Consider the following 18,175-nt stretch of genomic DNA (forward strand, 5'->3'; position numbering starts at 1 on the left):
CAATTTTGATCTAGCGGAAGAACGCAAGAAACAACTTAAACATCCTGTTAATTTAATTACGAGTACAATCTGCGAGTACATAAGTCTTGAATTAATACATAATATATGTATAACATGAGTAACATTTTATATATGAATGAAGTGTGATATATTTACGATTTTAGGCAGACATAAAAATAAAAAGTGACGTTGAAGATGTCTTTGAGGGCAATAAAATATGAAAATAACTCATTAGAAATTTTGGATCAACTTCTTTTACCGGTTCAGTCTAAATATATTCAAGTTAAAGGTGTTGAAGATGGTTGGAAGGTCATTAATAAGATGCAGGTAAGGTTAATGTTGAAGGTGAAATATGGAAGATTTTGGGAAGACTACCGATTAATATTTAGGTTAGAGGAGCACCAGCGATAGCCATTGTAGGATGTCTAAGTTTGGCTGTGGAATTAAAGGCTGAGAAATTTGAATCTAAGAAACAAATGAGACAAGAAATCGAAGGAAAATTAAATTATTTGGTTTCCTCGAGACCTACAGCCGTTAATATGAAAATAGCTGCGGAAGAATTGATTGACTTAGCTAATCAATTGAGTAAAGATGAGGCTGTTACGCTGGATGAAATGAAATCAAAGTAAGTGTTCAACCTTAAGCAAAAAGCTTGACACTAAGGTATTCTTAGTGGTACTTGTACCAAAGCTGTTATATATTCTTTCTAATGTTACGCTATGTTTGATATAGTCTCACTTGAAATTTCTTCACAAAATATTTAAATGGGCTGCTTGTTGGAAACAGAAATTTCAAATTGATATTTAATTTTTAAAGTAACAGGTGTACAATTTTCATTACTTAATTTTATGGTGGAATATCGTCATTTATTAAAATGTGTATACGCACAAATACTTATATGGCGAAATTCCAACAATGACTTGACAACTGAGGGAAAGCTAGAATACATAAAGATAACTAAGTAATTGATAACTGAAAATTGTTACAGTTCCTAAATCCTTGTCTTGATCTTGTAGTGTTGAGATTTAATATGACTGGATTAAAATTTTATTTTACATTAAAGTGAGATACTACCTACTTATTGTTTTAGTTTATTTTATTATTTAATTACTAGCTATATTTGTAATTTAAAGTTTTATAAATGCAACATCTTTTTTTAATGAAGGAATAGGTTTGATCTCTAAACAATTATAGATAATTAATTATCTTGTAATGTTTTAAGTAAATTACTTATTTATATTAACTTATTTTTATGATTAAAAAATAAGTCTCTGTATTACAATCTTAGCAACATATTATTATTATATTGTTACATCATCGAAAGTGATTTATCATGTCTATAAAAAATTATCATTTTGTCAATTTTTTTGCAAGATAAATTTGACTACTGAGAAGAAATAGTAGGTACATGAGAAATTGTAATAACTGTCTTGCTATCCTGACAGTTTTGTTGAATTTATTATCTAAGTGTTTTCTCTGCAAAATTATGCTACATATTTAAAAAAAATATATTATACAAGATGTCCCTAAACTTGGTAGCATAACTTTGGAAGAATGACAAGCCAAATGAGACAAAAACCTAAATATGTGTTTTCTCTTCATGGACTTAGGGAGCTGATATTTTGTGAAGAGTCAGTCACTACCAATACATATACAAGGTGTTAATAAAATAAGTACTCAAAATTTAAGAGTGTGTAAAACATGTCGAAATATGATGAAAACCTTAGTAGAGTTTCTGTCACTGGCAGCCCTTAAGGGAAATACGGCTCCTTGAAAGGGTAACTTGGGAAATAGTTTTTACTGCATAACTTCGAAACAATTTAATATTAAATTGCGAAATTTTGGGGTTGTATTACTATTTGTATGCTTAATAATTGGTATAATATACAAATCAAAATTTGTTAGGGGGGTGTAAGAAAATGCGGGATCATAGGATAAATTTTACAATTTTTTTTTGTATGCAATTTTTTCTAGTTCCCGAACCAAACATAAATTATAAAAATTTATCATATTTTGCATAAAAGAGGTACTCTAATAGCTGTTTTACATTGACAATTTATTCATGAATAAATTGATAAAGTTCTTCATGAATTAATTCATGAATTTATTGGTAAACAGTGTGGTTTTACACTGCTACAGACTTTGTCAAGTTTTTTGACGTATGAATCAGTTCTACCAATGAATCAAAGAAGCAAATAAATTTCAAAAATGTCGCCTTTCTACGCATAATTGTAGTGATGCAACAGCGATACCGTTCTGACACATATTATATAAATATTAGTTTTTGTAAGTAACACAACAGTAAAAACAATGCAAAACTAGTACGACACCACACAATTATTCCAGTAACATAACCTCATTACTGATCTGAGGCTGGAAATCTATTGGGTTGATACTTCCGAACTTCACGAAGAAATTGACGAAAATTAGAACATGTTCTAATTCGTCAAGAACTTGACGAATAAATTCATGAAGTTATTTGACAGCAGATTTGGTGCATTACACTTGTCCAATTTCTTGATGAAGCGACTTCATGAATTAACTGATCAATAAATTGTCAATGTAAAACAGCTATTAGATGCCATGAAAAAAATACTATTTGTGACACTTAACAGAGGTGTCAAGTATATATCAATTACTGATTAGATTACCTACTCAAAATTCCAATTTGAGAAATTTGAATAGGATAGGTGATCCGCGCGGATTTATCTGTGTCTGAACTGGTAGAATAATAAGTATAGTTTCTTCTATGTTTATTACAGCACCTAAATTAAAATTTCTCTATTATTTTTTATTCAATTGCAATGGTTGAACATTTAAAAGTAAATTGTTGTATAGCTTTAATAGTGGCTTCAACGGTGTTACTAACAACAGCCAACAACAGCTAGGTTGGCAATAAACAAATCTCTATAAAAGTAGCTAGAATCCCTACAATTTTGTTGCACTATTTTAAATTTTGTACCTACATGAATGATATGTTCAATGGTAACAGGATTTTTATTTTATAAATTAAACTAACCAATATGAATTCGGTTTTATTCAACTCTTACCTGGACTTGCTTGGCAGCTAGAACCTGATCAAATTAGTTTGGGTATAACTGTAACTTTTAGTTGAGTTTTTGTAACATTGTTTAAATACTGCTACTCATAGTTTCCTGCTCTTTGAAGAAAATTATGAATAAAAATATTACTTAGTTAAATGTGGCTTCTTATAATAAAAAAAATTGTAGGTTCCTAAAAACTATAGAAGATATGCTAGCCAAAGACATAGCTGATAATAAAGCGATCGGGGATTATGGTGCTAAAGAAGTTTTATCTCGAGTTTCTGGGGATAGTCTTGTTAGAATTTTAACTCACTGTAACACGGGTTCTTTAGCTACTGCAAACTATGGAACAGCTTTAGGAGTCATTCGAACTCTTCATGGAATGAAGAGATTAGGTAATTCCGTTTTTTTAAAGAATTTGTTGAAAAAATGTTTGGTAAGGACTGAAGAAGAATATAAAAAAATATTTTACAGAACATGTTTATTGCACTGAAACGAGACCATACAATCAGGGGGCACGTTTAACTGCTTATGAACTTGTCCATGACAAAATTCCTGCAACGTTAATTGTGGATAGTATGGTAGCTGCAGTTTTGAAGCATAGGAATATTACTGCAGTCGTTGTTGGAGCAGATAGGGTAAGAAATAACAATTTCAACTTTAATTTTATTTTTTTGACCCTTTCTTTATCCTCTAAGAACTGGGAGATCTTTGTTCATTTAATGAAACATAAAGTGATAAAGAATTATGAAGATACGAATGGAGTTCTACATAATGTCAATTTTAAATTCATTTTAATGATACTAATAAAAAATTTCTCAATGAAAAGAAAAATTCAGACCAAATTTGATGGAAATAGGATAATTTCGCATTGTTTTTTATCATCTACTCCAAAAGATCTAATTCTAAAATATTTATCACTCGTTACTTTTGAGTTTCAATCATTTTGTGCAAAAAAAACGCAATTTATGATGTAGATTGTTGAAGTTTACTCAAATGAATGTTTCTCTAGCAACTGTAAAGACAATCGATTCTATGATTCTGATAATGTACATTTAATTCCAGTGTACAATTTGTTAGTAGACTGTGATATTTGTATTGGAGTTCTCTTTCAATTAAATTCAGTATGTTTACATTTAAATAGTTTTCCAATGAAATATGATAAATTAAAATAGTAATTATGCTATTTACTATAACAACCCTATTAAGAAAACTCATAAAAATGTCAATGAATGGTTGCATTCTATAATAAGTTGTTGGTTGATATATGTGCTATAAGTTGGTTTTGATTGATAGTAATTTTGCTTGTTTTAAAAGAAAAAATATAATGTGCATATTTATAATAAAATATTAATATAACAATATTTTATAGAAAGTTACTATTACTAGAGAAATTTGTCAATTATTATTACAACATAATTAGATCCGATTAATGGAAAGTTAAAAGTTAATTTTATTATGTTTATTTGATTTTTACATAAAACATAAAACAAACAAAACCAGCATTAATCTAATGATAATACAAATTTAAAAATAACAACAATAAATGTTAAACAAGTAAGTATAATAGTCTGTGAATCAGTTGCACTGTATGTCAACTTTTGTGTGTAAATTGTTAGTAGTGGTGCATTGAATGCGACGAGCAAGCGGCCATATCCACCTAAGGTTTCAGGACTGGTAGCTTTAAAATTATTTAGATTGATTTTTTTTTTCTGTAGAAAGAAACTTTATTGTACGACACATAAAAAGTAAACTTCTGCATAACCACTAGTACTTATATGTTAATTTAACCCCTACATTGTCAACACGTATAACGTATACCTATTAACTTTTTCTAGTTTTTCTTAATTTTTCATAGTTTTAGATTTTCACTTGGCATGGTCTAATAATAAATTTATTATTATTTGAGTTAGTCCTATTTAGTTATTAATTTTTGAAAATCATTTAATATTTATTATTAATTGAAATTTTTGTGTGTTGACATAACACAACAATTTAAATTTTTTTAGTTCCTTGTGTAGGGGCTAAATAAAAAGTAATTTTTTATTTAGTTCCCATATGTATATAAATAACGAGATAAATAATATATAATATAAATGTCTAATTATAAGGCAAATATATTATCAGTTAGGTAATATACAGATATTACTAAAATATTATGCCAAACTAAAGTAGGAGATAGAAAACATTATTGCCCGAAGAGTTTCCTATGAACATAGTTCTGAAAATGCTTTGGTGTTAAAGATGCATTACCAAAAATAAATATATTTTTTAATAATAATAACTGCAATAATCTCATAAAAGAATTTTTTTTATTTCTAACGCACAGCGGTAGAGCTACTTTGCTGCAGTGGATAAGGTTCTTCTGTCTATTTTCCTAAATTTAATGTCAGTTCAATCTTGAAAACTCGATTTTGTGTTTGCAAAGTTGAAACTTAGAGGGGACTATTTTACATCAAATGAAATCAAAATCTTCTCAATCGGTTGAAAATTCTATTTTTGAGTTTTCTAAGTTTTGAGCACTTCTGGAAATTTTTCAATTATTTTGCAGTTTCTGCGTATTTCTTAGAACATCCAGTAAACAGGTCCCAGTTCCAGACACATCACTATGGGCCAGGAAACTGAAAAAGTGGCCAAAAAGCGACTGCAGAAATGAGTTCAAACAAATGTCTTGTCGTTATCTAGATAAGCTAAACTAGTTATTTTTAAAGTTACATTGAATTTGACTGACTATTCTCGATGTGGCAATGACTTAAACTTTTAAAATCATGTATGAAACCAGCGATTTTACTTTTCAAATATTTTATTGGTACTGTTGTATTTCAACAATTCAAAAGTCTGCTATTGCATCTCATCCATCATTTTACTTCGATAAATCATTGAAATAGGGTGCAAAGTACAAAAATGAAAAACAGAGAAAATGGCGGAACGTTATACTCTCATATACATATTAGTGCTTTGACCATACTTTGGAAACAGAACTCTCCTAAACTCCACTACTTATCAAAAGGAGCGATGTATCATTGGATGCCTTAGAGTGTGTACTTTAAGAAAAATCGGCGAACTTTTGCGAATATTTACATAATTCGAAGAATTTTATAATAAACTGTGACAGTGCGCGTGAAAAAGGTTAACTCTTTGAGCCATACATTTTATTTCTTGATGGAACTTTTTTTTAATGTAGCATCTAAGTATTTTTGAGGTCACTGATCAGAAGCCAGAATTGTAAAATTCAAAATGGCGGGCCAATAATTAAAAAAAAGTTTTTAATTTTCATGAAAATCAGTACCTACCGGGGGGGTTATTCGAGTCACTGATTATGAATCAGAAGTAAAAATTGTAAATTTCAAAATGGTTGGTCCAATATGGCGGGCCAATACTTCAGAAAAATTTTTTGTTTTCATGAAAATTAGTGCTCGGGGGTTTTTCGGGTTGCTGATTACGATTAAAAAAACCCCTCAGGACACTATTATAAGAAATATTTTAACTACTTATTTGTATTTACAGCAGAAAAAAATCGATTTTTCTATTTTTTTTCTAATAATTTATACTTATTGTTAGTAATATCTATTAATTTTAATAAAAAAGTACGCTGCGAAAAAACCTGAAAAAATTCTGAAAAATACTTTAGGGTGTGCTAATGAGAGGCAAGTGGACTCACTTCAATAAAGCACCCTGAGTAGTGAGAGGCAAGGGGACCCACTCTAATAAAGCACCCCGAATTACTGATATGATAATTAAGGGGTCTGCACTGCAACCTCCTCGTGGTAAGCCCTGGTAACTACAGATTTTGTATAACTGCATTGTAGAACTGCATGCGTTTCAATTACATAATCTGATTTTGTAATTTTATAGTCATCGTATTGGATCCGCCATTTAGAATTTCTGAATTTTGAGTACGGATTCGAAATTAGGGACCCAAAAAACCTTTCAGTAACAAACTTCAGCAAAATCGGAGCATCTTTAGCATATTTGTCCACTACATTGTATCCATCATTTTGAATTTCTAAATTTTGAGTACGGATTCGAAATTTCAACATTTCATGGCAATTGGAGCACTTTTAGTATTTTGATCACTTTTTCAGGTTCCCGACCCATAATGCACATGTCTAAATTTAGGTATAATTTCAAAGAGAGGCATTAATTATTTTTTATGTTATGCCATGGCATTAACTGCAATTCAAAAGTTTTGGTTAGGGCCAATATTTATTTATTAGGTTTACACTTACATATTTGTTAGTTAAGTAAACTGTAATAACTAATTGATTGTGCTACAGTTTCCTAATTTGTTATAATCAAATGTTTTTACTTACATATTTAGTCGATTAAAAACTGTATCTGAAGTTATGTGTTGGGATTTCTAACTCCAAAATACTAAAAGAAGCCAACATAATGTAACGTTTAATGTACAAATGGGTTATTACCTTTATTACAGATACTTTATTTTTTATTTTTTTAATACAGTATTTAAACTGGGGCTACATTTTAAAACGAAAATTATTCGTTTCAATGTACTGGCAAAACTTGAACTGAATTTGTCTGTATATCGTAAGTATACACTGTGTCCACCTACTGCGCGAAGTCCAATACTTAGGTTAATAAAAGATATCTTAATTTTTTTTTCTACAGAGTTGCCTACTTTCCCGAGCTGCACAAAATTAAAATATATTTGCATATACAGGGTGTTCAGTTTTTCTTAGGCAGGTACCAACTTAATTTTTTTAAATGGAAACCTATATTTTTTATGGCATAATCGAATTCTACGTGAAAAATTAACGGGACTTTGTGTTATGAACCATATTAAAATATTAGTTTTCGATATAATCGACTTTTCATTTTTTTTCCTATGTTTCGTCACTTCTAGTAGTTGACATAATTATGATTGTATGACAGCTAGGAATTATTTTTTTTCAGTAACTATAGAGTGAAGATGGCTCTTTCAAAAATCGTATCAAAAGTTGACCTGCGATATACAGGGGGCAAAAAAAAACGTGCCAAACCTGATAATTTAAAATTTAAAAAATCTCGACTGTGTTTTATGATTTCATTAGATGCCTTTCTGTAGACCATACAATTTTTTAATAGCTTTTTAATACCTAAGTTGCGTAGTTTTTGCAAAAAAACCCATTTTTATGTAAAATACCGGATTTGTGCCCATTCCTTTTGTCGGGAAAAATATTGTAAGGATACTAAAGGCATATGTAATTCAGAAATGAAATAAGAACGAACTCATGTTGATAGGAATTTTTTGGATTCTGTTTGGATGGGAAATATTATTGCGAGCAATAACATGTTTTTTGAAACATTCTGTATAATTTTTACAAGTGGCATTTAAAAATTTTGACATTAAACTAGGTACCTATCTAGTCTTGTCAGTACATTCTATTTTTCACTTACTGGTAATAAATAGAGATTTTACCTGTATTTTGTAATTATAAAGTTAGTGTAAAACTTACCGTACCATACCATTAAAGTTAAATAAACTAAAACTCTTTTCAGTTTTTGAATTCTTTTATTAAAAAAATAATAATACTTTTCACACCATTCAAACTTTCAAAATATTGCACTTAACAAATTTTTAAGGAAAACACTTCCACCTGGACGGTGTGTGCTAAAATGATGTGTCACACTGGTAGAAAGGATTGAAGGTATATAACAGTAAATCTTTCATGTGAATACTAATATTATAAATCTAAATACACGTATACCTGTGAGGGACCAGGTGATTTTGCTCTTTTCTGCAGCAAGAACTTCCAGAAGAATAAGTTCAGCTTTATTTTTTTATTAAAATACAGAAAATTACTACAAAAAGCATATCAAAAAATGATTAACACTGGCTTTTGACCCAGATAAAAAATATTTATTTAGAATATTTTATTAATGCTTTATAAAAGTTCAAAGTTTTTTTATAAATATGTTTCTAACATCTATTGAGTACCTGCTATTCTCAAGTAAAAATAAAAAAATTACTTTAAATTAGTTATTAAATAAAATTTTTTAGTTAATTTCTGTAAATTTGTCATTAATGTACCATATATTATTGTCAAATTACATATTTTCATAATTTTAAAATGTATGAAAGTTGCAACTTTCAATTTAACAATACTTTCATTTATTAACATGATGTTCAAATGAAGTAAATGATTTTTGTATATTTTTTTGATATCCGTTATAGCCTGTGTTAGCATTTTCAATTTATAATTTATTCATATCACATATTTTTCTTTTCTTAAAATAGGTTTTCATATATTTAGTCTTGGTTTAATAATTATAACTTAATTTAATACTTACTTAATACTTAATAATTTATTTATCATCACCATACTAAAATGGCAACTTTAACCTAACCGTCCATAATTTAAATATTAGCTATTAATATTTCATGGCTAATGACATTTTTTAGATAAAGTAAAATTATCTGTATTTCGGGTTTTACATACGTATTAAAATATAATGAATGTTTTAACATCATTTTAAATTCCATATTCCAATCTGTACCCACTTACAGACAAAGCTCTCTAATGCGTGATTGAACTTCAGTATTGAGATGGAGATTTAGGTAACCCATACAATTTTTGAATTACAGATTGCTGCAAATGGAGATACAGCAAACAAAATCGGAACGTATCAGATTGCTGTTCTGGCAAAGCACCATGGGGTGCCGTTTTATATAGCTGCACCATTTACTTCTGTGGATTTGTCCATACCTAGTGGTGATCATATTGTAATTGAAGAACGTCCGGATAGGGAGATGACTCATGTCGGAGAGCACAGAATTGCTGCAAAAGGTAAAATAAATGATAAATAATTTTACTCTTAATTAACAATAAATCTCGCTATTTGCAACCACCTTTTTACATTCATGTGTACAGGATGTACTACTTAACGTTGCCATTGGTGTTTTCGTCGAAGCTAAAAGATACATTTTAAATTTATACGTTCCATAAGCATAGTAAAGATTGCAATTTGACATGCATATACAGGGTGTCGCGCATAAATATGATAGAAGCCTGTAACTTCTTTATTTTTTGGCCGATTTCAAAAATTTTTATTTGGGAATGTAGGGTAAAAAAAAATCTATCTAACTGTGATACTGCTGTTTTTATTAATGCAATTCACGACCAACTAGGACGAGTTTTCTTGACATCAAAACAGCTGATTGGTTTTAGCGATTTTTTTTCCAAAAAACAGATTATGTATTCTCATTCAGCATCCCTTAAAACATCTTACTACTAAGTTTCATCAAAATCGATATATCTTCAGGCGAGCACTCCATGATGTTGCGAAATGTAATACAAGCCTGTAACTTCTTTATTTTTTGGATTTAAAAAATTTTTTCTATGAAATGTAGGTTAAAAAAAACTGTATCTGACTGTGATACTACTGTTTTTTATTAATGCAATACACAGCCAACTAGTGCTCGTTTGAAGATGTATCGGATTTGATGAAACTTGGTGATAAGACATTTTAAGGGATGCTGAATGATCTAATATTTTGCGTTTTAGAAATATGTGGAGCTCGTATTGAAATAATTTGTATAACAGTGCAAAATGTTTTGATGGGTTTACCTATAGTAGAATCATATTCGATGGAAAGTAATAAATCATTGCCTGTCAAGGGATCCAGTACAGTACGGTTTTAAGGGGTTTAGAAATTGAATAATTTCTTTATGCATTATGAAAGGATGAAGGGATCAGTCCAAGTCTGGCACCCCTGTTCCTTCAAAAATTCCTTTATTCTCATAAACTACTTATTTTAAATGTAATTTATTATAAATCCAGTTTGTTTTTTAAACTCAACATATGTACTACATTTTACGTCTGTACGTGCTACTGTCGTTTACTTGTTTTTTTGGAGATGGTCTCTGATTTATGACCAAGCTCGCCAGATTAGTATTTGACGTATAACCGATCACTTCATACACTCGATGCACCTGGGCGACTACATCTACTACCAAAACACAATGTGTATCATGCGGTATTTCAGATTTTACATTCAATTTCATTTTAAATTTGAAATGATTCATTTTACGCGTCTTAAAAATGGTGACACGTTTTTCCTTTGATAAAAGACCGACAATTTTTTGCTCTACTTTGCATCGAATACGATCCTACTATAGTTATTCAAGACTCGGCTAAGGCAAAAATACAGATTTATTTGCATATTTGTTACATAAATAGCAATTTATTTTTTATTTTATGTAATGGAATGTTGAATAAGTTCTCGCTATTTTTTTCGAGAAAATTACTACTATATTTTTAAAAAATTAGTAAAAAAATGTCACTGAAAGTATTGTCCATCACTAGCTTGTCTTTCTGGTAGTATTTTAATTCCATGTTGGAAAAACGACACGTCTTTTGAGGCTATCCAAAAGTCGACCCATTTTTTGGCATCCATAAGAATGGAAGTGTGCTCAGCGAGGCCATGTGCCATCGATTGGAACAAGTGATAGTCAGAAGGAGTGAATACGGCGGGTGGGGCAGGACTTCCCATTTAAGTAGGTTGTCATCTCCTACATGCGACCTAGCCTTGTCATGCTGCAAAAGTGCTGTGTCATGTCTCTGCTCTTACAGCTGCCGTTTTTCCTTCAATGCTCGGCTCAAACGTATCAATTGTGTTGATAACGATCTCCCGTGATGGTTTCATTCTGTTTCATCAGCTCATAATAAACTACGCCCAACTGATTGCACCAAATGCAGAGCAGAAGCTTGAAACCATGGATATTCAGCTTTGCCCACGTACAGCACCCAATGGCTTTGTTTTGAATTATTCTTAATGCTTTCGAAACTGTCGTTTGATTAACTCCTAATGACTCGCAAGTTCAACTAGCGTCTGGCATGAGTTTTCATGAATGCCTCCAATTCCTCATCTTCAAATTGTTTTGATGCGCTAGAGCGTTCTTTATCTTCAATATCAAATTAATTATTTTTGAAGTGTCTAAATCAATTTCTGCATGTTTTTTGCGACAGAGCACAGTTATGTTTAACATTCTAAAAAAAAGTAGTTTACACTTTGCCAAAATAAGATACATTGAATTTCAAGCGTGCTTACAGTGCTTCTTTATAGGTGCGTTACAATCTTAAACTACACGCTTATAGTTCTGGTAACGCTATTTGTTGAAAAACAGCGAGAACTTATTCAACGTCCCATTACGACAAAAAAATCAAATTAAATTAGAACAGTCTAAAACTCATAAAGATAAGGTAAAGATAATGAAGCTTACCAGCAATTAGGCCATGCTTGGCCCTTTTTGCCTGCTAACTTACACTACCCTCCACCTTAACAATCACAAACATCCATGGTACGACAGGAAAATTCGAAAGAATTTTCCTGCCGCGTGCGGGATTCGAACCCACTACGATTTTGCCACACAGCCCTGGCTCGCCTCTGTAGGCAAGCCTTGGCCGCTTCGGCTACCGCCGCGCCTGTCTAAAACTCATAAATTAGAAGTCAATAATTGATTTCACTGTAAATGTTTGGAGGGACATTTAGAATGACCACCAAATATGTGCATACCTTTATAAAGGAAATATCTAAAAGTAAGAGTCACTTAGAATTTTTGTTGATCGAGTTGCCAAATTTAGTACATTGCTCATACATTAATTTGGAGGGTCTTATTTAAAATCACAGATTTTAATTGGATTGGAAGGTGTGCAATAATTTCCTCATTGTGATTTAAGAGGTAAGACCACTGTACAATTTCAGAAAATCAATTTTTTTTATTGATTTAAAAGATGCTTTGAACCTTTTAGAATAAGAGGCAAAAAGTTTTATGCCTGTACAAAACTTTTTTCTTTGAAATTCCGAGCTCTTTCCCAAGCACGTCGGACTGCTCCGAAACGACTATCTGGGGCACATAGAAGATATCTGTTGGGGTATAGCCTAATGACTTACCTTTTGATTTCTAACTTCTCTAATATTACTAACGATATAGTTAATACCAACAGATGTCGTTAGAAGGAGCTTATGTTCAATCAGAAGCATTTCAAAACTTTAAAGTCGTTTTTCCCAAAACATGATTTTCTGAAAAGGCACGCAGCATAACTTCAACAATATTGATTCTATTCGCTCCAAATTTTGAGCATATCTCTAAAATAATATTCCAAAGAGAAGTTAGTCCAGGGTTCATTGCGGCCTGGAAAACTGGGAATACAGGAAAAAGTCAGGAAATTTATTATTCTTCATAAAAAACAGGGAATAGTCAGGGAATTTTAAAAATATTCATGAATTTCAGGGAATTTGATGTTTGCATCTGGAAATTTTGTGAAAGCCAGCCCTGGGTTATTGAACAAAAACTATTTAGTGGAGTAAACGTAGCTTAAAAATATGCATTATTTCGGAATAATTAGCAGAGCCTTGGATTTTCATAAAACCTTTTTCAATCGCCTTGAAATTGCTTATAGAAAAAAGTTATAAACTTATATTTGTGTGCTAATTATTATTTAATTGTTTAAACAATAAAAAACGGTTTTTCAAAGATTACACAGGCACAGAAAAAAAAATAATGTCAAGACTCAGAGGGTAGACCCCCCTACCCCTCCGTTTTTGGGGTCACTGAAACCGAATATGACCCTAAAAAAATTTTAAATAGCGATTTCCCCGTTACCACCCCGATACACCACCTTCTGGGAGTTGAAATGATTTCTGGGCCACTAAGAATGAAGAAGATTACCAAAAATGAATTAGACTTCCTCGTTACCCTCTAGTGTCACTTTACCAACCCCATACACCCCTTTATGGGGGTTGAAGTGTCAATTTTCAAACAAAGTTAAGTGGGTTGTGTATGCCTACATTTTCTAGGCTTCTGAAAACAAAGAAGACTAGCGAAAATGAATCCAATCCTCTCCTCAACCCTCAGCACCCCTTGCCACCCACATTTGTTTTCAGCACCCTAGAAAACGTAGGCATACACAACCCACTCGACTTTATATGAAAATTGACACTTCAACCCCCAGAAAGAGGTGTATGGGGTGGTAAAGAGATGCTAGGGGGTAACGAGGGGGTCTAATTCATTTTTGGTAGTCTTCTTCGTTCCTACTGGCTCAGAAAACATAGGAATACACACCCTACTCGACATTGTATGAGAATTGACATTTCAACTCCCAGAAGGGGGGTGGTAACGGGGAAATGGCTAGTTAAATTTTTTTTTAATGGTCATATTCGGTTTCAGCGACTCCAAAAACGGAGGGGAAGGGTGGTCTACCCTCTGGGTCTTAACATTATATTTTTTTGTGTGCTTGTGTTATTTTAAATAAATCACAAAATTTCAAACCAATTTTAATCAAATTAATACTATAGGGGTTTTCGAGGTCACTGAATAAGAATATAATGTTAAAAAATAAAAATACAAAATGGCTGATCCAATATGGCCGACTTTTTAAAACAATTTATTAAAAAATTTCAATTTTCAAAGCAATTTTAATCAAATTGATATTATAGGGGTTTTTGAGGTCTCTGAACAAGAATATTATATCAGAAAATGAAAATTCAAAATGGCTGATCCAATATGGTCGACTTTTTTAAACAATTTATTTTAAAATTACATTTTCAAAGCAATTTTACTCATATTGATATTTTTAGGATTTTTCAGATCATTGGATAAATATAAAATGAAATCAACTCGTTAAATTTTAAAGAAATTTAGGTACGATGTTTAGGGTTCTGTATAAAGTCAATATATGGAATTCTTAATTAACAAATTTATTAAATATGAAAAAGCATTTGCATATTAAAAATAGAAATATAAAAAAATAACAATATTTAATTTCCTTTCTTTTGGATTATTGTAAGTTCTGGCAATTGGTCTGATTCTCGTTCTTCTTCGAAAAATGCTTGGCAATTTAGACAATCAGCTCTGGAACAATTAGAGCATGCTATGGTGCAAAGTAGACCCGCCTTCCGGCAATTATTAGCACAGCCACTTTTGCATCGACAAAAAATCATTTTGAGAAGTTCACTTGGTGCTGGATCTTGAGTAATAAAAGTTGGAGTCATACCCGAATCCTCTCGCTTCCAACCCCAGTCTTCTGCTTGCAATTTTTTGTCAAGCCAAACCTACACTTGGTAATATACCCTTTTGAAATGCAGGTTAGCTGCATCTTCTGATAGTGGAAGTGCAGCTAAATTAATTTTTTTTGGTTTTCTTGTTTCTTTGACGAAGCATTTGTATCGAAACTCATTTATTTATTTATGAATAACAATTATTACTAAAACTTTGTAAGCAAATATTTTTTAAATAAAAAATGAGACGAGAATAAAAAAACACGTGGTAGATATGTTTGACTTCACAAGGCAAACTGTGAAAGTAAGCCACTATATTTCCAACATTCTCCCTTCCCTCCGTTAGATACGTAGCATGCGCCAGGTGAGCTCCATTCATCGAAAAGATGTTCTCTCTACCTCTTTCTAATATTCAAAAATATAATTCTCGAATCACAAGAATGAATTACATTACGAGACAAACTTCTACGAGTACTACATAATTTCATCATGAAAAAATATAGATAAAACTGAATCTCACGACAATTTATTGAATTATAGTAACAAAAATTTAAGCAAGAACAATTTTTTTTTAACTTTATTAACAACAAAACAAATTTTTTGTTTTTCTTTAAATTTTATTATAAATTCAACATTTTAAATAAAACAAAATGGACCATCTTAAAGTACAGTTTTCAACCTTCAAAAAATGCTCTTGTAAAGTTGCAATATCATATTTTGAACTGAAGTTAATGGACTTTGAAACGTGACCTAAAAAATGAAATTTGCCTTTTTTTTAAATTATTGAATATTTGGAGCGTTGTATTTTTCGAATTAAAATTTTAAGATTTTTTTATATCACTCAGTATTTTAAATGCTATTTCAAGAGTAATCTCGGAAAGTTTTAGATTTTTATCTTAAAAATTAAAAAATGGCAGATTTTTAATTAATTTTGTAGAAAATTCTACTGTTACATAACTTTATTTACACACTATTTCTGTAAATATTTTTTTCAATTTTAAAATCATGATAACTTGTTAGCTACAAGATTCCTCTTTCATTTAAATTTTTGTGGACTTAACTTGATCAAATAGATCAAAAGATATAACAAGGACAGCACGCGAGGCCGCGCGCTCCTAGAGTCCTGCGCGCAAGTGTCGACTCTTCACATTTTCGTACGATTTAAAAAAAATTCTACAACCTACAGTTTTCATTTTAGAAAATAACTTTATATAGTTTTTTCATGTAAAATTTCCCGTTCTTTCGATTGGCGCAATTAGAATCTTTTTTTTAAATGGAATTTGTTAAGATATACAATAAACAATGGAATTTTGCAACTAATTTGTTAAACAAATAATCAAGCGTACACTTTACGGTTGGTAACTTTTTATATGTTGTTCCTAACACCCTCACAAGTATGTCCTCAAAAGTTACCCGACCTGCTAATTTTTCCGAAGTCAAAATCTTATTTTATTACACTAATTTGTGGTTTTGAAACAATAAGAGGTTCTTTGAGTATAAAAATATTATGGTCCAGTCTAGAAAAAGTCTAATGCATAAACACCAATTAGTGTGTAAAAATTAACTACAAGTGACCTGAATTTTTTTTTATAAGTCAGGGAAAACCTGAAAAAGTCAGGAAATTCTATATTTGGAACTATGAACCCTAAGTATGTACGAGATTTTCGGTAAATTGATTTTAACATTATTTATTGACAAATTATTGCCCCTTTTTTTGTCAAAAATTGAACTTTTTACTTCAAATGCTCGCCAATCACATAAAAATTAATGTTTTCAAAATCCCATAAGTATTTCTCTAGTCATACTCATATAGATTATGAGAAAATTTTTTTTTTATCCATCTTCAAATTTGCATCAGTTACACCGCATGCCGCAGAGCATCGCCATTTACGAATAAATACATATATATTTTTTTAATACTTAAAGACACGGTTAATAGCATTTTGAATATTATTATCCTTTAACTTTTCCTACTATTAAAAAAAAGTCACTAAAAACACTTTATTTTAGAATTTTACAGTGGTGTTACCCTTGTTTATTGTAAAAAAATGTATTAAGAACTTGTATTAGAAAAAGTTATAGAACATTATTCGTATCGGAACAGTAAATAAAATGGAAATATATGATGAAGGGTTAATTTTACAGAATGAGTAAAGAGGCACAAAACTGTCAAAGTGTGTTTGTTTTCGGCACAATAACACCACCTGTAAGCATGAATATAAAAAAATATATTTTTTAGCGTTTATTCGGTTCTACCTATGGTTAGTATCGGTTTAAAATAGGCCTTTTAGTTTTCAGAAAAAAATTAAATGGTACACCTGTATAATTGCTTCTGCCAACTTGAGTTATTTCTAACAATCCAAGTTTGTAAAATTTGTTGGAAAGCAGACATTTTTTGAATATAAATAGTTTATAAATAAATTTTTGTTTATAGGAATTGCCTGTTGGAATCCTGCTTTCGATGTGACTCCTGCATCGCTTATAGCTGGCATCATTACAGAAAGAGGAGTGTACCGACCCGAACAGTTGAAAGATCAGTTGGCCGACACTGGTTCCTAAAAAACTGTCATAGTTCATTGAATTTGTCGAATAAGAATACCTACCTATTTTTGGATGATTTTACAAATAAATTGTGTTGTGAAACTTAAATTATTTTACAGTTATTTTTACAATAAGTCTATAACTGTCAATACTACTGGTACTTAAACACGTTCGCAGGCTATTATATTAAAATAGTACAAAATGTACAATAGGTTTTTTTATATGCGTCACAACTTTATATACAAATTTACATTTTTTCAATTAGATTCGTGCCATTATATTTTTTAATTAGCAGTTAGAAATAAATTTATTATGAATTCATAAATTTGTTTTAATTGCATTAAAAAATTCTACTGAAGAAAAAATTACTTTAAAGTAAACTTCTCCGGAAATACAATACAGGGTGTTTCATTTCCGGCCTGTCAAGCGAACACAGATGATAGAGAAAGTAATTTTTAGTAAATAAGTTCATATCGACGTGGGTCCGAAAACGCCCCCCTGTTGCACTACACCTCTTTAAAGGGGGCCATTAAGACACAATTTTATTACAATATCTCGAAAATGCTTCTAGATAAATGAATACAATTTTA

The 18,175-nt window shown here is 30.7% G+C and overlaps 1 protein-coding gene across 1 annotated transcript; it reads left to right on the plus strand.

The window, feature by feature from the left end:
* The first annotated feature begins 17 nt into the window (after positions 1–17).
* On the plus strand, positions 18–17,844 carry LOC108914328 (methylthioribose-1-phosphate isomerase). Its single transcript, XM_018720113.1, has 7 exons — positions 18–107; positions 165–327; positions 390–625; positions 3,231–3,439; positions 3,519–3,682; positions 9,631–9,832; positions 17,479–17,844. Exons 2-7 carry the CDS (start codon positions 196–198, stop codon positions 17,601–17,603), a joined length of 1,068 nt encoding a protein of 355 aa, XP_018575629.1. The 5' UTR covers positions 18–107; positions 165–195; the 3' UTR covers positions 17,604–17,844.
* Positions 17,845–18,175: the final 331 nt, after the last annotated feature.

This window comes from Anoplophora glabripennis, unplaced genomic scaffold (genome assembly GCF_000390285.2).
Source record: "Anoplophora glabripennis isolate ALB-LARVAE unplaced genomic scaffold, Agla_2.0 scaffold792, whole genome shotgun sequence".
Lineage (NCBI taxonomy): Eukaryota > Metazoa > Arthropoda > Insecta > Coleoptera > Cerambycidae > Anoplophora > Anoplophora glabripennis.

Bases quoted from the DNA above. Each gene is read 5' to 3' on its own strand.
- LOC108914328 (XM_018720113.1), top strand. From the start codon at position 196: ATGTCTTTGAGGGCAATAAAATATGAAAATAACTCATTAGAAATTTTG. The intron at 626-3,230 runs GTAAGTGTTCAA...AAAAAATTGTAG, and splicing joins CTGGATGAAATGAAATCAAA to GTTCCTAAAAACTATAGAAG. The intron at 3,440-3,518 runs GTAATTCCGTTT...AATATTTTACAG, and splicing joins TCATGGAATGAAGAGATTAG to AACATGTTTATTGCACTGAA.